General features: G+C 44.7%; 1 protein-coding gene across 1 annotated transcript in view; it reads right to left on the reverse strand.

Moving 5' to 3' along the window:
- The window catches only part of MGAT4B (alpha-1,3-mannosyl-glycoprotein 4-beta-N-acetylglucosaminyltransferase B), a 316,749-nt gene extending 295,258 nt beyond the window's left edge, over positions 1-21,491 (reverse strand). The window contains exon 1 of the mRNA XM_088454751.1: positions 21,100-21,491. Within this exon, the coding sequence (XP_088310877.1) occupies positions 21,100-21,196 (97 nt within the window). The 5' untranslated portion in view covers positions 21,197-21,491. The remainder of the gene's footprint in view (positions 1-21,099) is intronic.
- Positions 21,492-21,764: the final 273 nt, after the last annotated feature.

The following is a 21,764-nucleotide window of genomic DNA, read 5'->3' on the forward strand; positions in this document are numbered from 1 at the left end:
ACCGTCAGGCCGCAGGCTTGTCATCTGGCTTGGGGGCCGGACGTCTGGTACTCCATGCCTGCTTCCGGGGCTTGACCGATTTCTTAGGGCCAGCCTGTCGAGGAAACGACTGTGGTTTGGGCCTGCCCTGGGCCCTAGATGACCGAAAGGACGATGGTCCCGAACCAGAAGGAGCAGCGGCCGACGGGAGACAGGCAGATTTGGCTGCCGCCAGCGTGGCCACAATCTTATCCAGATCCGGACCGAAGAGAACTTCTCCGGTAAACGGCAACGCTTCCAGACCTTTCTTGGAATCTGCGTCCGCCTTCCAGGATCGCAGCCACAAGGTGCGACGAGCAGCTACCGCTGCTGAAGAAATTCTAGACACCAGAGTACTAATGTCTAGAGCCGCCTCGTTGATGTAGGTGGCCGAATCACGGAGATTGCCAATCAACTCCGCCTGATCGGCCGGACAGTCGGATTCAAAAGAAGCCTCTAATGAATCCGCCCAGCGCTCCATCGCTCTGGCAACCCAGCAAATGGCCATAGCCGGCCGTGCTGCCCCCCCTGCAAGGGAATAAGCGGACTTCAGGCAGATTTCTACCTTGCGGTCCGTAGCATCCTTAAGGGAGGACATGGATGGCATCGGCAATGTGGCACTACGGACAAGACGGGTCACGTGAGAATCCACCTGTGGAGGGGATTCCCACTTCGCAAAATAATTATCCGCGAACGGATAAGCCACCGCCAGGCATCTCTGCGGCTGGTATCTTTTGCCAGGTTGTTTCCACGCCTCCTCTAAATGGTCCACCAACTGACCCGAAAGAGGAAAGACTGTGGCATCGCCCTTCACATCTTTGAAAAAGGCATACTTAGATTTAGCCGCTGGGGGAACTTCGTCCTCAATCACCAAGGCTGTGCGGACCGCCCGAATAAGTCCAGGAATATATACTTTGGACTTAGCATCAGCGTCCTTAGTATGGAGAGGTTCCTGATCGTAAGGATCTAGAATCTCCCCATCATCAGACGTCCCTTCGTCATCCTCATAAGGAGCGGACAGAGACGCCACCGGCCTTTTATGAGACCGCATCACAGACTCCCCTTGCAACACATCCGACAAGTGCTGTACAGAACTCGTCAGGGAGTTAACCCACGCTGGCTCCTGAGAACCCGGGAGCGGGGAAATAGGGAGACTGTGGGGTACCACCAATTGTCGTGGGAACCCCTGCATGGGTGACGACACCACAGACTGCTGGGACAAACCCATCGGAGTAAACGCGGGCTGCGGAGCTAACTGGCCCACTAAAGCTGTTAACGCCTGAGCGAAACAAGCCCAGGGCGGCTCCTGTACCGGTGCTGTAACCGTAATAGGCCGCGCCATGGACAAACACTGCCGGCAAAGGCCCTCCGCGCTACCCTCCCCCTCCGCTAACGGTACTTTGCACGTGGTACACTGTAGCCGGAGGGGAAAATCACTTTCAGACATGATGGCACCACGTATGTGACCTCTCTCACCAATTAAGTATTAAATAGGCGAGAGACCACCCTGCAGCACCGCACCGCAAGGGCTTTAGCAGAAAGAACAGGGACAGTAATAAAGCTGACAGTTTAGAGAAGAAAAGATTACAGGCAGCAGCGCTAGCACAGTCACATACAATGCAGAAAAATAACAATTCCTGCACTAACAGCGCTGATCACTCAACTACACAGACACAGGGCCTGGTAGGACACAGCGCTGCATACACAGACCTGACCACAGCGGAGGAGAGGTATGCGGGGGGACCCAGACCACGATGCTTCCGTCCAGCGCTTCCAGCAGCGTTCACCATGCGTTCTGGAGAAGATGGCCGCCGAGGAGCAGAGAGGAGGCTGGCCTGGGGGAGGAGCGCTGCCACAGGACCAGTCGGCAGCATGCAGAGAGGGCTGTGTGCAGCGGGGGAGGCGCCGGCTGTGAGACAGGGAAGGCGCGCTCCCCTGGCATGCATTTAACCCCTGGGACGCCGCAGCGCTACCGCTCTGCTGCGGTCCGCTGTCCCAGGGGGTAGTGGAAGCGCAGGTTGGTCGCCTGGCTCCACGCTGCAGCCAGTCCCCAGGGAGCCCCCTGCCTGGGGACTTAGGACCATGTGATCAGCGGGGACCCACCGCGGGACCCCGCTGCTTACCTCTGTCCCCCTTGAATCCGGCCATGGTCCGGAGCATCTGGGGTCACCGCTAGCTGTGACCCCAGACGCCCACCAGCATCCCCGGATCAGTACCGGCGTTCTGGTACCGGCGGGGTGTAGGGAAGACAGCATGGACGTCAGGACTGACTGTCCATGCTGTTCATCCAGTTGTGCAGCCACAGCTGCATGAAGAATAAGCTTCAGGGGCTCTTCTAGCCCCCACTCCAACAGGTGCACCCGACTCCGGCCGGGCACCAAACTAAACTGGGGTGCCTTGGCCCGGGGGCGGGGTATAGGAGGGGGACCTAGTGCATCCTGGGAGGCTGAAAGCTTAACTCTTTGGTGCCCTGCGACTGACGTCACACCTATACCCAAGGTATCCTGTGGATACCCTATGGACCCTGAAGTAGAAATATAGTTATCGACTCCAGGAAGCTACAGAAAAAAACCCGCCACAAATCAAAGTTTCCAATTGCCAAGATAAAATTAGTACCAAGCGCACACAAGAACATTTTCACTGTACATGGAACATGAAGATATGAAGCTGTTAATACAATGCTGCCAATTCCAGTGCAAGATATGCTCCAGCACTTCCGCCGGGGATAACAATGATAGAAACGAACTCATGTCAGCACCTAATTACTGCTATTCAAACACTTTCAGGACGGTAAAGTCCACAGTACCACACACAGACCCACAAGCTACTTCGCATCACAAATATTTGTGCATACAGTTAAATGACTAAAGATATGGACCATGTATGTATTTATATTTTACACTTCCCACTCCAGATAATACAGCTCCCCCTACATAATTAGGAAATGTCCTGATGGAACCTCATGCAGGTCAAAAAGCTGAGACTGAGTTGCTGTAATATCACTGGCCACGCCCCTGTGTATGAATCAACCAATCCACACTGTTTAAAGTGTGACTAATCTGTCAGGAACACTTTCTAGTTAGTGAACCTCCTGACATGACCGCCTGCTGCAGTGGAATGAGACAGACCATTATGTACCATATTTAGCTTAGAATAAACACTTCAATTTGTTCTTGTACACTGTTCATTAATAACACAGAGGCTCTGATATATTAATGTCACAACGAGATACTCCCTAAGAATACTTCCTGCCTGAAATCCCAACAACATACCGGAAGATGATGCTTGTGGTAGCATCTATTTAAGCAGCCCATAATGTCTGTACACAATGTCACAATCCGAACGATTGAAGCTGATCATTTCTTTCATTTGCTCACAGTGCGACACAGCAGCGCGCAGAACGCAGTCGCCATCAGTGGAGACACCGACATTATCCTGGACAGAACTTCCTTTGAAAAGATGAATCATGCAGCAAATCAATATCTGCATGGTACACTACTGAGCACCAGCGCTGACAGGATAAGCAATGACTACACCACTATAGAAGAGTCTCTAATTCAGGAGATCATGTGGCATTTGTACAGGGTGAAAGTGTCATATTTCATTCAGCTTAGACATTAATGTCTTTTGCATTCTACAATTTATTTTACCAGCTCATGTGTATGCACAATATGTCTGAGGCCACACGCTTGTGCAGGGCAAGATGTTTGGAAATCCAAAGAGGGTCACCAGTTTCCCAGCCCTGTGCGTGGTTCACCCAAACTCGCATATAGTCTATTTTTATACCCAAACAAACACTGCTGAGTGACTGGGCCATAAAGCCACATTAAGTACTATTCCCACATTGCAGACTGGCCCAGGCACTTATCCCTTGTAGTATCTAACTCACCGGGTGAATTAAATTCAGTGCGATGATGAATAGCTGCGGGAGGGAGCTCCTGCAGCTAATCAATACAAACGCGCTGTTTGCCTGCACGGGAATTGGTTAAGTCAGAGATTGCTGGTTCTCGCGACTTAACCTGGGTGTTAAGGCGCGGTAACCGGCATTCTTTGAATAAAGTGCCGGGCGAAGGGCTGTTAGCGCTGCGCTAAGCCGGCAAACAGCTGCACGCCCGGCACTTTTGTCAGATTTCTCCTGGCATCCCCAGGGGGCTGCGAGAAGAAATCCTTTAGCAGCCAAACCAGCGCGGTGTATTGAATAGCAGCTGGAGCTCCCCTCGCGTCTATTCATCATCGCACAGATCTGAACTCAGCCCCATAGGAGGTATATTAACTAAAGCGAGAGTTTTTAGAAATGGAGATGTTGCCCATAGCAACCAATCAGATTCTACTTAACATTTAACTAGCACCTACTAGAAGAATCTAGAATCTAGCTAGAATCTGATTGGTTGCTATGGGCAACATCTCCATTTCTAAAAACTCTCTTTAGTAAATATACCCCTTATTACCTTATAGGCTGGACCCTCTTACCGATTTGTGCTAATACCCAACCTTCTTCTATTAAGTTGTCTGTTCCAAATTATAACGCGCTTCAGAGTATAAAACACTACGGAGGGGTGGGGGGATAAATTCAATTTAAAGCAATGATGAATAGCCCCGGGAGGGAGCTCCCAAAGCTATTCAATGCACCGCGCTGTTTGGGCGGCTACAGGATTTCTTCTTGCACCACCCCCACCCCACCCCCCCTGGGATGTGAGGATAAATCCAACAAAAGTGCCAGACACGCAGCTGTTTGCCGGCTTACCGAGGCGCTAACAGACGGCACTTTAGACTGAGAATGCCAATTCTCGCATCTAAACACCCAGGTTAAGTCACGTTAACCGGCATTCTCCGACACGCTGAATTGAATAGCTCCGGGGGCTCCCTCCTGGGGCTATTCAGCATCACGCTGAATTGAATTTCGCTCTATATTAGGTAAATGTTAATCATGTAGTGGCAGATAGAATATATTGGGCGGAATTCAATTGTTTCCAGCCCCCATCGCGCCCGAAGGAGCTATTCACTTGTTGCTCCTGTCGGCCGCGATCAGTGTCGAAACCGGATAATTGGGTAAGACAGAATCTGTTTGCAATCTAGAAAACCTGAAAGACGCCATCTTGCGAATGGCAGCAAGGCTCCATTTTAGAAAAACAAAGCTTACACAGCGCCATCTTGCCAAAAATACATAATACCAACACACAGCGCCATATTGCTAAAAAGTCGCAATTTAGCTATTCAGCACGCAAAGTTGCTAAAAAGTAACACGAACAGCTTTTCAATAATCTTCCCCAACACATACCGACAGTTTTCAGCACACAGAAAAATGACTTCCCAACATGATAAAATCTCACCGCACTATTTTGCAAAAAAAAATAGTCAGCCTTCCCTCAGACACAGGCAGACAGTGTTTAACACATAAACACTAACTTATTAGCATTTGGAATCCCATACAAAGCCCATCATGGAGAAAATCCCTATACCATAACACGACACAATATACCGTGGTGCTATGAGCATTGTTACATAAGAACATATGAGCTGTGGCAATTGTAATGTAGCCTAGCTATGGAGCTACACAATTGAGTCCATCCCCACAACCAAAACAAGCAGAATAAAGAGTGGGCTCCGACTGCACTGCTGGGAGCCTCCACCCTGTATGAGAACTAAATTCACTGTATAAATACATTTTGCAATTGCAGTTTAAAAACATCAGAAAAATGCATGTGTGCATATATATTATATATATATTTATATATATAATGTGCATGTGGTCCATCATGCATGGACTTACGTGTATAATATCACACACAGAGCGGAATTCAATTGTTTTCGCGGCCCGCATCTCCCGTCTAAAGTGACTGGAGATCGCGGGCCGCTATTCAACTGTGCCAGCTTTTCACGCTGATCGCACCCAAAGTGGTCGGGTTTATCCGCGTAAATCGGCTAACCCAGACCAAAGTGCTGGGCGCGATCGTGAAAAGTGATATTTGGGCGCCCAAACATGTCACTTTTCGCACATTTCAGCTCTCATCCCCCAGGGGCTGCGAGCTGCAATGTAGCGCTTGGCAGCTGATCGCGCCCGACAGGAGCAAGAATAGAATAGCTCCGGCGGGCGCGATAGGGGATGAAAACAATTGAATTCCGCCCACAGACTTATATTTGAAAAGTAGCAAAATTCCCTGCAACTCATACACACAAAGTTAAACAGAACACAGTCAGCTTTTTAGTGATCCTTCCCAAAATCATACTGGCATGGCCACACAAACACATAGATGCCCTTCCAGCTTAGTGCTGCTCGCTGAGTGCCCCACCAACCCTCAGACGCACAACGCAATTCAGTGCTGTTTCTCCCCGCATACATACATTTAAAAGCAATGGTCCCGTAACGCAAAAAAGGATAATTATTACTTGGTTTAGTCGCAATGCTAGCATATAAAGAAATGAATGTTTTCTGTGACTATGGCTTAGTAAATGACAATTGGACCGTGTTTGGTGCCGTAGTGATCTACTTTGGTCCCACAGTGTTCCGGTGGCATCGGTGAGAAGATCAGAACATGCGGCTATGAAATATGAATGTTAGAGAGAATAACTTCTTGAAATGTTGTATGCCATAGTTAGATTAGATTTATTATGCAGCGGGAAGGTGAACACAATCAGGCTGTTAGAGGCTGGGTTGTGTCTTTGCACTGACCTATAAATTGTACCGTAACGGAAGAAGCAAGAAGAGGAACCAATGAGAACCTGCCAACGTATTCTATTGTATTGCTTATCCCAGTACGGGTATATATGTGAGTGCTCTGAAACAAGATGCCAGTCTGCGGTATTCCTGTTATGCTGTTCGACGGAGGTCTCATTATTGATGCCGGTATCTGGTCCCAGAGCGCACGCGTATGTATTGACTGTACCTTATGACCTAATGTTTGTACAATTTATTTTGCGCTCATTGTTAGATCATAGCGTGGTAACATCTGTACTTTTACCTGAATAATAATCTTTAGCGCGTTGGACAGTTATTCAGCTGTCTTAGAGTTTTATTAATGGTATAATTAGAACACAATGCTAATTAGCGACAACTTGTGGTTTTAGAAGGTATAGGCAGGTTTTGTCTTAGAGATTCTAGGCAGGTGAATCTTAGAGGTTTATAGGCAGGAATGTACTAAAGGCTTATTTACGATTCAACATCAGCTGCCAGCGCTCCATTTCAGCTGGCAGCCACAGGGGGGTGCGAATCGGCGAAAAGCGACCTGTTTGGGCGCCCAAACGGCAGTTTTCGTGAGCATGCCCAGCACTTTGGTCGGGGGAAGCCGATTTACGCGGCTAAACCCTACCACTTTGGGCGCGATAAGCGCGAAAAGCTGGAACAATTGAATAGCGGCCCGCAATCTCCCGTCACTTTAGACGGTAGATCTGGGCCGCGAAAACAATTGAATTCCGCCCATTATGTATATCATAATGAAATGTACTATTGTGCAGACATTAATTTAGGCAAAGAATATATTTTAGCCAGTGCACACAATTTTAAATGATTAAATAATTTCTAATGTATTTTTATAAAATTAAAGTTTACCCATCTCCTTACACACAGAGGAGAGACACATATGGTAAAGCTCGTCCAGTAGTCAGACTTCCGCATCACTAGCAATTACTTACAGAGGAAAACTCATGTTAGAGCTATAGAAATAGCTATACAACAGGCGTTTTATTCAAAACAGTATGGTCACTAGTTCCCATTGAAGGAATTAGCTAAGGGCTAGCTAGAGCATGTAAACAGCTATGGGGATGAAGCACACTGGTCCCAATTACTTATACCATCTAGCAGTTAATTAGGACGATAAGCGTTGCGGTGTTGTATATGTGACTCGGCATTCTCTATTTACCTGCATACACTGCAAGTGAGCACATGGCAGCCAAGGGAGGTTACCCATTTACACCCCCACTGTGCACAAGGGCAAAAACCCATTACCGCCACGTCGTACGTGATAAGTTTCTGGCGTTGTCGTGTCACTGGTGTTCAACACACTGAACCCGGGCAACCAGCCTAAAATAGGTTTTTGTTTTTCCCCTACTAAAGCAAAAAGTATCTTAATTACATTATACTTTCAGATACAAATAGCAACAAGAGCAACAGTTACTGATTGAAACACCTAAAATGACATATCAAGAATGTAACAGAAAAAGTATGAAAAATTAGCAAAACAAATGCAATTGCAGCTATAGAATCTGTTGCTGGGGCTATTACATCTATAGCATAGGGAAGTCAACTGAACACACATGCATCTTCTATATACCGAGCAATGTCTAGAATGTTGTGGGGTTTGTAAAATTCTATTTATTATTGATAGATTGATACCGTATTTGGAACTACGAAAAAGAAGCTAAAGAGGCAAAATAATATATCATACATATACTGTACACACACGTACACACACACACACACTCAGGATCTGTCCTCATTATAAAGGAGAAAAGAACGCAATACCACCCACCTAATAGTAGTATTGACAGTGCTTACAAATGTGTCCACATACATCTTACTTCCTTGCGCGTTAAACCGCCATTTTAGTCGTGACATGCCATGGCGTCACTCTGTAGCGCAGAGCATCTTTTCGTGCAACTTTTTACCTTTAAATCTGTTTTATTCACAAATTTGCGAATAAGACTCATTTGAAGGTAAAAGGTCGCACAAAAGACGCTCTGCGCAACCAAGTTGTATGTCGCTCACACGTTATTTTTAGAGCACGGAGAGAAGATGTAGTGTTCACGCTATGCTGTTTTAGCAGCGACCTGCAGATTATCTAGGGCAAAATGTGCCCTGCCCTTTAGTGACGCCCTGCTAAAACAGACTGGTCGCTGCCGTTCTGCCGCCACGTGAATAGATGCCGTGCACATGCGCATGGCATCTATTCACATTAAGAGAGAGCTTGGGGGAAGCCCAGCACCTCCATAGATGCTGGGCACGCCACCATTAGTGACGCCACCAGGAGGGCTGCACCGCCCCCCAACAGTGACGTTGGTGGAGCTGCACCCGCGGCTTCGTTGGGCGCGCTACTGCCCCCGCACCCATATGCCCTGCCTGCCACAAATCCTGGCGGGAACACTAAAGATGTATGTGGACACATCTGTATATCAGAAGCCCAGCAGGTGATGGCAAAGTTCCCCATGCTCACCGCAATATAAAGGTTAGATGAGCCACTGCACAGCGATTTTGCATGAAGCCCTCCTTTAAAATTAAATCAACAAATAACTACATTTTCAATTTCTTACGGTGGCTGATAAATGCACTCTTTAGTCTAATCTTTCTACTTCAGTACATTTAAGATAGAAAGTGCAAATAATGCCTTTCCCTGTGTTTGTGCATTTGACTCAACTAAAGGTGTGCTACAGCATGTTTACCCAGTTAGGCCCGTATTCAAGTTGAGCAGAGCCGCGATACTTTTTCGCCTCCCTGACTTTTCGCCTACATCGTGAGTTTTGCAGGCGGAAAAGTATCGCGTGCGTGCCTGCTTATCCCCGTTCTCAATTTGAAAGTAGGTGAAAATGGGACCCGGCAAAACCTAAACAAGCAGAAAGTACTGTCAGATTTGGGGAAATCAGCCTGACACCCCCCAAAAGATGCTCTGAAATGGGGGTTCTCTATGATACCCCCGATTTGGCTTGCTGAAGGTATTTGGTGTTTTCAAATGGGCTCAATAGCTGCTGAATATCGTTTTTGTATAAGTGATGCAGAATAGTATTCAGGAGTATTTTTTGCAGAAAATTACTTATCCCAGCAAATTTGGGGTTCTTGAAAATGGGGGTCAGCATATTCTAAATTTGCTAAAGTTAAGTTTAAAAAAACATGAAAAATCCACCTGCCGCAAGCCCCTGCAATGAAAAAAAACATCTGGGGCATACTTGGGGACCCCCCCCCCAAAGTCAAGTTTGCTAGTTTTTAACTTTGTCCCCCAACCTTTTTATTTTCGCCCCCAAATTCAAAGGGATTTTTTTTGGGTGTCAAGTGTTTTTTTAAACATTTTTAACAAAGTTTACCTTTGCGGGACTGTCTGAAGTCTGCAGGGGGGTTCCCGCAACGTTGCACCCCAAAACCCCAATTGTGCACTTTTTTCCGCCTGCTATTCATAGGCGAAACTTTTTTGCCTATTACATTGCATTGACTTTCCACCTAGGCAGAAAGTCTTTCAAATTGAATACGGCGATACTTTTCCGCCTGGCGAAATGACATCATCGACGAAGCATTTTCGGCAAAAACACGCGATAACGGCTTTTCGCTCCAAATTGAATACGGGTCTTAGTCTGCTCTTAGTGAATCACCATGAAGGAATATTAATTGGTCACCTCTTACATCGGGGGTTTTGCCCATTTGGAAGCTGTTGGCTGTTATTTTTGAACTTTTACTACTGAACTAATTTTTAGTTGCTATAATTACTAATTGTTTACAGTAATATTTATTCATTGTGAGATGAGCTAACAACTATTGAGACATGAACACGTGAATGCTATTTGATGTTATGACCATTTAAACAGTTAATTTTTTCACATTTCTTTTAACAGTTTTCTGAAAATAGAAACTATCTATATGATACATTGGGGACAATTCAATTAAACTTAAGGTGAATAACACCAGAAGCTATTCAATTCACCTCGCAGTTTAGTCCGTCTATAACAACTTAAGTCAGAGAATGCCAGTTCTTGCGACTTAATCTGAGTGAGTGTTTAGTCACAAGAACCAGCATTCTCCGGCTAAAGTGCCGGCTGCAAGGATTTTAGCGCCATGCTAATGGAGCATACACACGGTCAGATTTTTCTTCAGATCTGAACGATAACGATTTAAAAAATCGTTCATATCTGTAGAAAAATCTGACATATCTGTCAGATGAACGATTTGAACAATGCGCGTTCCCGATGGTCAGATAACGATATCTGACATCTGATGTGTTTGCAGTCAGACTTGGACGATTCCATTCATTTTAATGCAGTCAAAAATCGTTCAAATTGTTCAAATCTTTGGTAAAATCGTTCAATCGTTGATCTGACAGATCTGACCGTGTGTATGCTCCATTAGCCGGCAAACAGCCTCACAGCCGGCACTTTAGTCGGCTTTCTGTTCGCACCCTCAGGAGGATGCGAGGGGAAATCCTTTAGTCGGCCTGATAGCGTGCTGACTTCATATGCTCTTGGAACTCATTCCTGGCGCTATCAACACTGCACTTAATTTAATTGCCACCATTGTATCATTGTTACTTAGCAGAGAATGGTAATGAGATCTAATGCATGTAAACAGTTGTTGGATGAAAATGGCATAACAAAGGAGGGTGATTGCACATTTCCCCTATCATCTGATGATTCTGTCTCATTCAGTGGAGAAACGCGTCAAACCTGTTAGTTGGATGCCATCATTTCACTCTTGGGAGTATAGTCTATCTGAACATTTGTCTGCACAGATATTTGCTTCTGGCTTTACTGGCGAGGCTCGGATCAGCTCTTAGGCCAGTATTCAATTAGGTGCGAAAAGTCCAGGAAATTTCGCATGCCGGAGTTTCCGCCATCATCGCTGGTTTTGCATGCGGAAAAGTATCGCACGCGTCCCCGCCTATCCCTGTATTCAATTCCAAAGGACGCGAAAACGGGACCCGGCGAAACTCAAACAGGTGAAAACTGCTGGCAGATTTGAGGAAATCAGCCCGACACCCCCCAAAAGAAGCACTAACATTGGGGATCATGGTAGATGACCCCTAATAGCCCTGCTGAAGCTATTTGGGGTACTTAAATGCTCTTATTAGCGTCTTTGCACAAGTGATGAAGAATAGTATTTATCAGGTTTTTCTGTGGAAATAACTAGTCCCAGGCAAATTTGGGGTACATGAAAATGGGTGCAGCATGGTTAAAAATTGCAAAAGTGAGGTCTTAAAAGCGTTAAAAACTAACCTTCAGCAAGCACCTGCAATCAAATAAATACCACCCCCATACTTACAGACCCCCAAAGTATATTTCACTAGTTTTTAAGCTTGTACCCCAACTGTGTACTATTTTGTCCCCTTTTTCAAAGTAATTTTTTGGGGTGGCCTTTTTTATTTTTTTTTAGGATTTTGATGCAGTTTACCTTTGGGGACCCGTCCTAAGGATACAGGGTGGTTTCCACACCTTTGCACCCCAAAACCGCATTTCTGAACTTTTTAACAGACAGCTATTCATAGGTGAAACTTTTCCGCAGGGTACATTGCATTTTCGCACCGGCAAAAAGTCACCACAATTGAATACGGGGATGAGTTTCCGCTGGCGAAATTACGTCATTGGCGAAGCTTTTTTCCGCTAATTGAATACGGCCCTTAGACTCTGTAACGTCCTTTATAGTCTCCACTGTTTACAGAAGTCCCCGTTAGGAACGGATGTCATAGTTATATACAGATATTGTAATCGGTAGACTTTATTCAGCCTACATTGGGAATAGTGTGCCAGAGTCTCTAATTTGCAACCCACCACCATATATCATTTGTACCATTACTTTATATATCCGGAAATGAGGAGACTGCACTTGATACAATTGTGTAATACTTTTGAACAGCTGATGCAGTTTGGGTCACTATTCCATCTAGAGCAGGGGTGGGCATAAGTGATCCTCCAGCTGTTGTTGAACTACATATACCAGCATGCAAACAAAAAGTATGGTGGTAGCTCATATCAGCTTAATGACATTGCACAGGTGTTTGTAAAGGGCGGGGTTTACACTGAAGCACAGTTCAGTGTAAACCCCGCCCTTTACAATCACCTGTGCCATGTCATTAAGCTGATATGAGCCACCAGCATACTTTTTGTTTGCAGTCTTGAGAGGCATGAAGGGAGCCAGCATTGGGAGGATGTGCTGGTCCTTTACTGCCATGTGGAGGTTTGTGGGGTACCTCCAAGGTGAGTCAGCTCTCAGCTTATACATGTGCTGTTATTATGCAGTACACCAATTTGTAATTATATGACCCAGAGTGGGTGCTACTATTATGTAGCAATAATTAATTTTGGGGTGAGCGTTTGGGAGTGGGGCCCCCGGAGCTGTTCTGGCTAGATCTTTTTCAGGGCATCAACACTTAATTCACATAGATATTTTTTTTAGCACTTTTCTAATTGTTTGTTTATTATTTATGTAATTTTAATTCTCTCTCATTTCATTAACACTTTTTGATTTATCTTTACACATCTATTCTTTACACTTCACTGTCACCTTTTTTCCCCTTTTCGTGTGATGCCCTGGTGATGGTCCTTCGCTGGAATTTTTTGGGGTACCTTGCTTCTCAGATGTGAACCCCTTAATTTTAGGGACGCCAGTATAGAGGAGCCTTGACGATGGCCTGGCCCTTATTCATATATTTGCAAATGTATGTAACCAATACCTCTGAATCTCTATTATCATGTAGGATTTAAGTATTTTTTGTTGATATTGCTATAGTGAGCTGGAGGGAATCTTTTTTTTTTTTTTTTTCTTTTTTCTTCTGTGGTTCATATACCAGCATGCCCTGCAACAGTTTTAGCATGGGCAAATAGCAAAACTGTGGCAGGGCATGCTGGGATCTGTAGTTGTACAACAGCTATGGGGCCAATTATTGCCCACCCTTTATCTGTAGGGATCTTATAACCTCCACATTTCTCTTGTTCCTTAATTTGATGCAAATTTCTTAAATACTTTAAGATATAATCAATTCAATAATACATTTTATACATATGTTGCGCTATTAATGTGGATCTAGCTTATTGATACATCAGTGTATTTATTTTTATTCAGAGAAGCCCCATTCTGAACAGTCCGCTGCCTTTTTCTAGTGGGTTTTGATTAAGAATTAGTCATTTGTCTTATTCTGGTTATTATACTTTAGATACTGTGTTTTATTTAGATTACGGTCTCAGCTGTTGCTTTTAATACTTAATTTATCACTTGACATTGCTGTTTGTGCACGTTTACATACAGTGGGTTATAGCGTCCTAATTTAAATTTTTTTCCTATTATTTAACGTGCCTATTTATTTTTTATTTACTTGCAGTAATCTAGTGCATATGATATTAATATAGACTGAGCAAGTCATCTATAAAGTGTAGCCACTGCACACCACGAAACCTATTGGTGTGGCACTGGTGCAGCTGGACAGCCTGTTCCATGTGTATCCCATAACCTCTGCTCTTGGGAGCCACCTCTAAGCTTGGACTTGCGCCTACTGCAGAAGGGCACACTATATGAACGCCACAAAGCCTAGTATTCCACTCAATAAAACAATATTTGCCCGTGTTTGTCTTAAAATACTCCTACAATACTAATCTAAAGTATTGGTTCTAAACTTCACTGTAAAACAAGCTTTCACTCAGCCCAATTCCCCCTCATCAGGCAGTGCCAACAGCTCTACATGTGCCACCATCTATAAACCCATGTGCCATGGCAGAAATCCAGGACCAGTGTGGATTAAAGCTGCATTTCTACTACATAGTAAATGATCTGTGCTTCATAGATTATTTCCTTATTTTATTACTAACATTCAGCAATCCTTGTTTTTTTTTGTAATCTATATTATAGTTTCTTAACCAAGAGGAAAGAGCACACATTACACAAAGTTATTTACAATCAATCCTCATTCGTTTTAGCCCACTTATTACATTTTTGTGCAACAACATGCACACATTACACAGGAGCTAGAGGGGGTGCTAATATAGAGCAAAAAGCTGTTATGGCAAAGCACCGCATGACAGTTATGACATTACTGGCTATGCTCCCCTGTAATCCATCTCTCCTCCATCTGTACAAAGGATGCTTGTTACTTAGGAGACCGGGAATGTGTAAGAAAATAAAAAGGAACAGCTATTGATTGGCAATGGAAAAAAGGGCTACCCCACAAACTATACATAAGCAGTATTCCAGGCCTACATAAGCTCTGAAGCATATTCATGTTTAACAGGTTTACCTGCACGTTCAATGGAACATTTTTTGCAAAAAGCAGTCAAAATGTTAAAAGCTTACAAAACTGTCAAATATTTACCACAAAGTAAAGGTTACAAATATCTGTGTCCATGTGGAGAGCAATATAGCAACTTTGAATATGCACATGAAGCCTATTTAGCGTTTATGCTACGATTGTGGATAAAAGCACAATGTTACGGCCACGTGAAGTGCGATCTCATGATTGGAAAATTCTAAATTACACACTCAAATCTGGAGATTCCAACTATATATATTGTATGCAAAGGGGAAAAAACAGGATTTATAAGAGATGATTTGATCATTGTGCAAGTTTACTGCCCAAAACACAATTACCTCACAATACAATAATATTAGATAACATAAAAAGCATACTCCCAGAACAGTTTAAAATAAGCCAATCCAATTGACAAACTATGCGGCGATAAAGATTTAAAAAAAAAAAAAAAAAAAAACACATGAGCAGCATATGAAGAAAATTGCTGCCACCAGCCAAAAGAGGAATGAATGTTTTTGGATAGACTGGACTAGGGAAGTGCACTGTGATGTTTGTCAAAGAAGCACACATACAAAATCCAGGCAAACATCTTAATCAAATCTCTTGTACTTTAGGTTGGGTACACACCTGGGCAACCTGTAAGCCAATCCAATTATCCGTGGACTAAGCGGCAGATTGGTAACCCAATAAACACACTTACCAGTCTGCCGCTCGATGTGTCTACGCTGACATCACAACTGGGCGGGCATTTAAATTTTCCTGCCCAGTTGAGATGTCAGTCACCAGCAGTCCCTCCGGCAAATGTACAGGAAGTCGGCAGGTCGCCGGTACACACAGCCAGATATGCCGATATATAGCTGCAAGATATATTGGCATCTGCTGTGCTGCAGGGTCGATGCGATAGGTCTGTGAATTATGTCATTCACAGACATATCATCTGTACACACCCGCAGGGGCACTATGCCATGTCGTTCCTCGGCTGATGGAACGACATATCGCATAGTGTGTACCCAGCATTATTCTACTTCGCTTGCACAGTAAAGTATAGCCATGTAAACAAAATAAAAAGTCACAACATAAACCTACTGATATTATGCGATTCATATAATTCAGTGCATGTTCCATTCAACAAATCATTTTAAAAACTAAAAATGTATGAAATTCATACATACGGCATTAAGTTATTTTTAGCCCTTTTTTTAGTAGATTCATCTGACAGGCGACAAGCTGACCTAAAAAGGGTCTTCTAACCTTTCGCAGAACATACTTAACGCAGTAAACATATCATGAACGTGCCCGTTATTATCCATTTAAAAGAGAAATACACACTTTATACACAAGGGACAAAATAACCAGTATTATAACCTCAGCTCTGTTTATCTTGAATACAGTTTACAGACCACTGCTCATACCTGCAATCACAATGAATCCCAGGAGCTGGCTCATTAAAATCTTTAAAACCAAGGATGTGCAAGACAGGTAACCCAAATCCATCTTTTAAAGGGAACATTTACGAAAAAAATTCTTGGTTCTTTACCTGCCAAGTAAAAATAAGCTACCATGACTAATTTCAGTGCTTTCAATTCCAGACAAACAAGGAGGCCACAGTGTTTATAGGCTGAAGATGCCTGGTTTCTGGTACTTTTCCATGCCAGTCAATGGAAGGCGCATGTGCAGCACACATAGACAGGTGAACACGACATGGTTGTGAAATGCTGGGGAAGGTGCTACAATCAATGAATGGGAGGCTGTTACTAGACCACCGATGCATGACAAGAACACAGAAACAGCTGGCTGTGCTGAAGGGATTCAAGGAATAACAGGGCTATATATAGTCCCACCATAGTGATTTCATTCTGTTTCAGAGCCATATTATTATTAATAAAAGGTATTTTTTATAGGGCACACACATTCCGCAGCACTTTACAGACAATATTTCGATCATAGGGGGGAATTCAATTGTTTTTGGGTGTCCATAAGTACTGGGCACCTGGCAGGAGATATTCCATTGTTTAGCCGATGGGTGCGAGTGCCACAGATGCCTATTACTTATCGCACGTCTCACCCAAATGCATCAGGTTTACACACGTACGGCAGCTGTCAGTGATGGACGACCGGCGGACCAATTCGATTGTTGCTCCATCGGGTGCAAGAGTTTTTCTGATCACCACCTCCTGAGTGGGCAAGCAGAAATGTGCAAAAAAACCATGGTTTGGGGTAAACCCAGTCTAAATGGGTGCGACAAGCTCGATAAGCGCCCCAAAACCATTATATTGCTACATTGGGCGCCCATTACCTACCGCAGCTAAAAAAAACTATAGAATCGCCCCAATAAAAGCAGCTAAACCCGTGCAAACTATTTGGCCGCCCAAAAGCTCTACTTTGGGCGGTTTTCTGCTCACCACTTTAGGAGAGTGCAAGCAGAAAAAAAAATGGGTGTCCACAGCACTCACACCCATCAGCAAAGCAACTGACTACTGCCCATCTGGCACCCAAAAACAATTCAAGTCCCGACATTGACATCAGTCCTTATCCCAGGGAAGCTAAAGGTGCGTACACACTGGGTGATGAGGAAAGACAGTACGATTACGACATTGTAATTGTACAGTGTTCCTGATCCCCTGTAGTTCCTTCACTGAATGATATGTCGCTCAGTGCAGGCACCCTCCATCATTCCTGAACATGGCCAATCTGACGTTATCAGCAGATTGTCCATCTCCTGAACATGCAGGCCAATGTCAGAAACGACCATCGGGTGCGCGCATCTCTGGTCGTTTTCGACATTGTAGTGCACGATTACAATGTCGTAATCGTGCAATCACACAGTAATATCACCCAGTGTGTACACACCATTACAGTCTACATTATCTATCACTTAGACAAAACACATACACACTAGGGTTAATCTTTTTTTGTCAAAAGCCAAATAATCTTCCATACAAAGTCCACTATGCTATCCTAGTAGATTAAAGTTACCTGTTAGGAAGGTTGGTAAAAAAAAAATAGAAAAAAACAAACGGCAATCAAGTTTACCCTTTTCCATTCTGGGTTTTTTATTCCAGGTGAATGCTGAGGAAACCCTGTAAATATCTGTCAATTTAACCTCACAGAGGAGGGGGTTCCTCCACGACCCATACATGGCAATCAGATTAATTCCCTTGATCAATTACACCAACTGCTTAATTTTCTCATTATAACTATTGATACCATGGCTTGTAAGAGAGAACTAATCCATTTTAAAAATCCATCCACAAACATTACCTCCCTGAGCAGTGATTTCCACAGTGCTCACACTGACAAGTCCTTTCCTACACGGTGGCGGCAATGTTTGCCCTCAGGGCACAGTGGATGCCCCCTTGTCACCTGTACAGTCCCAGGTGCAAAAATCTTGTTAGACAAGTCTTTGTATAGTCCTTGAATATATGTGAAAACATCAAAACAGTGACCTTTAAAGACCCTTTAAAAAAAAAGTAAACAAGCTCAATTTATTGTCTCTGATTGAAATTTAACCTCTGTATTTCTTTTACTAACATAGTAGCCAGTCTTTCAAATCTCCATCTTTCTTATACACTGATGCCCAAAACTGAACTCTATATTTAAAAGGTGGTTTATACCAGCAGTAGACAATATGCGGCACTCCAGCTGCTATGGAACTACACATACCAGCATTTCCTGCCACAGTTTTTAGCATACTCTAACAGCTAAACCAGTGGTTCCCAAACTGCAGAGATGCCACGGGCCAGTGGTCCAGCATCAAATTTAATTTAATAATTTTGCTGCATTTCTCAATAAGAAACGTTTGGCCTGGGGGTGCCTTGAAAAAAATGCTGATAGTTTAGGGCGCCATGATTCAAAAAAGTTGGGCTACCAATGAGCTAAACTGTGGCAGATCATGCTGGGCAATGTAGTTCCACAGCAGCAGGAGTGTCTACGCCTTATTTATAAAAGGTTAAACCCACATTTGCTGATCAGTCATCTAAGTACCACTTTAAGCATCCCAGTATTTTATTAGCCCTTGCTACTACTCCTAACAAAACACTATACCCCAGTCCATTTCTTTATCTGATCTTCCCCAATTATATCCCGTATAGGTAGCACAATTGCTAACTATCTAAATTCATTACAGTCATTTTTTTCGGATTAACCCCATCTGACATTTTTCTGCTCAAGTCATTTGGTCCTTCTGTAGTGACTTGTATCCTGGACTGTGGTAATCACCTTACTAAGCTTAGCGCTGGCTGTAAGTATGGACACTTTGCTTCCCACACCGACTAAAGATCATCAATAAATATTTATAAATAAGTGGGCCTAGTACTGGACCCGAAGGCACCCTACTAAAAGGTTTAGCCAAACCTGAATACATTCCTCTTATAAGCCAGTTATATAACAGTGTACATTTTTCACCCATAGTCACGGTGCTTTTAATTTACAAAACTGCCCTGTTATTAGGACCTGTATCAAATGCTTGCACAAAACCTACATAGCTCACAATACTTACACTACCAATATCCAGTTTACAACATACTCCCTTGTAGAAACATCAGATTAACCTGGAATGACTCTTTTCTTAATAACTTTATCTTCAGTCTCTATAAATAATTTTTCTTTTATTATCCCAAGTTCCGTGGGAATCATTTTAGACTACATCTGAATGTCCAATTCTGGTTGACGGCATAATCTCCCAGTTTTCCAAATAATAATGAGGCATGAAAAATGATCCAAGAAAAAAAATCTCTATCAGGATACGTCACAATACAAGGAGCATGTACCACTGTGCAGCAAAGCCTTTCATTCACACTTACAGAAAGCCAAACTACAGTAAGGCGCCTATACAAAGAGGAACAATAATAACTTAAGAGAACATTTACACTTTAGCATAACGAGGTAACGTGTGGAAAAAACAAAGCATTAGGTTGTGACGGTATGCAGTACATGTAGGAGAGAAGAATGGCTGGGGTATGTACACAAGAGGAAAAATAGGCACATTCTGTAAATACAAACTCACTTTTGTGTCTGGGACATTAATTTGTAAAGAGGCTTTTGGTGCTTCAAAACAACAGCAAAATATTCATCAAAGACTTCAAACGACAACACTAATACATAAGGCTGATGCACGAAACATAGTATACACAGGAGCCAAAACATACATTTTGTTGTTCAGAACATACATGGTTAAAACTAAAGATCATATTGTGAGATCAAGAAAATATAGACCGGGACGAACTATGGACATGCATAAATAAAATAAAGGCAACTGGAACTGGAGGAATGACACACATAATATATTATCGGTGGCAGGCAGCCAGTGCAAGAAAGATATCAACACTGATGTACCCAGGAGTGCACGGGGAACCTGTACCAAGCCAGACAGTCACTCTGCTGAATTCTAAGCCCTAGAAACAGCCTGACCCTCAGAAAATGGCAGGATACACCAAGCACCTTATTACTTCCCCCATGTGCAGGAGGCAGAACAGGGGGCCATCACAATCTGAGGCTGCCCAGCACAGATGTCAATCATGCGAAGAGGGTGGTGCCAACAACATATCTCCAATATACCCATCACTACAAAACTTGAAGGCGTGCCAACAGCACAATCTGGACACACAGCATTTCTAGCACACATGTCAGGGGCTGCCAACACCCAACCCGGGTAACACAAGACTCCTAGCACACCTGCCAGGGGCTGCCAGCACTCAACCCGGGTACACAACACTCCTAGCACACATGCCAGGGGCTGCCAACATCCGACCCGGTACACAACAGTCTTAGCACACCTGCCAGGGGCTGCCAACACTCAACCCGGGTACACAATACTCCTAGCACATGTCAGGGGCTGTCATCACTACAACCTGTCATAGCCACAGCCTGGGCACCCTGCACTCCAACCACACATACCAGCGACTGATAACATCACAACCTGGGTACAGAGCACCCCAAGCACAAATGCCATGGGCTGCCATCACTACAACCTAGGCATGCCCAGTTGCCCATCAATAGAGAGAACAAGCCTTAACTTAGGGATGCCCATCACCCTGCTCTGCCACACCAAGGGGCACAGGTGGCCGGACATTCCAGTAACACACACAGGAGGGCATGGCATTAGGGTAACCGCACAGTGACCTTGCTGAGGGTGAGGACACCGGCGGCCGGAGCTCACCTTTCTGCCCGGAGAACGCCGTGTACCAGGACAGGGAGAGGAAGATGCAGAGGCAGAAGGCGAGCAGCGTCAGGAAAGTGCCATTGCGGAGCCTCATCTCCTCCTCCTGCTGCTCCTCAGCCTGGGCGGGGGCGGCTGCATGTCCGGGGGTCGGAAGGTGTCCGGTGTAGCCCGTCTCTCTGTCCGCGATGAGTGGCGCACAGCTCCCGGGAGCGGAGACTGATGGAGACACCGCCGGGCGCGGCCACGGGAACCCGGCACCAGGCACGCGGAGGAGCGGGAGCGCGCACGAAACGGGAGGGGGGAGATCACGCGCTTGGGAGGAGGGGGCGGCCGCGAGCACAGCGCTGCCTGAGAGAGACTCTCACGGATTGTGTGGTGTACCCCCTGACGTCACCCTGAGTCACCGGCTCACGTGATCAGACCACGTGACCGCTCAAATATTACAGATGAGATACATACAAAAAGTTGGAGTTCTCTGCTCCTGCAGCTGCAGCATCGCTGTTGTGTGTCCGTGGGCTGAGGCTGCTGCGAGTTGCATCTTAAATCGAGTAGACGCAAGGAGCTGATAGGCATGTGCAGGCTGCTGGTGGCATGTGGAGTAGCGGGCTGCTGGGGTGGATATGTCATGGAGATGCTGGGTGTACACAGGGGGCCATGTGGGG

Source organism: Taudactylus pleione, unplaced genomic scaffold (assembly GCF_031769625.1).
Source record: "Taudactylus pleione unplaced genomic scaffold, aTauple2 ptg000629l, whole genome shotgun sequence".
Lineage (NCBI taxonomy): Eukaryota > Metazoa > Chordata > Amphibia > Anura > Myobatrachidae > Taudactylus > Taudactylus pleione.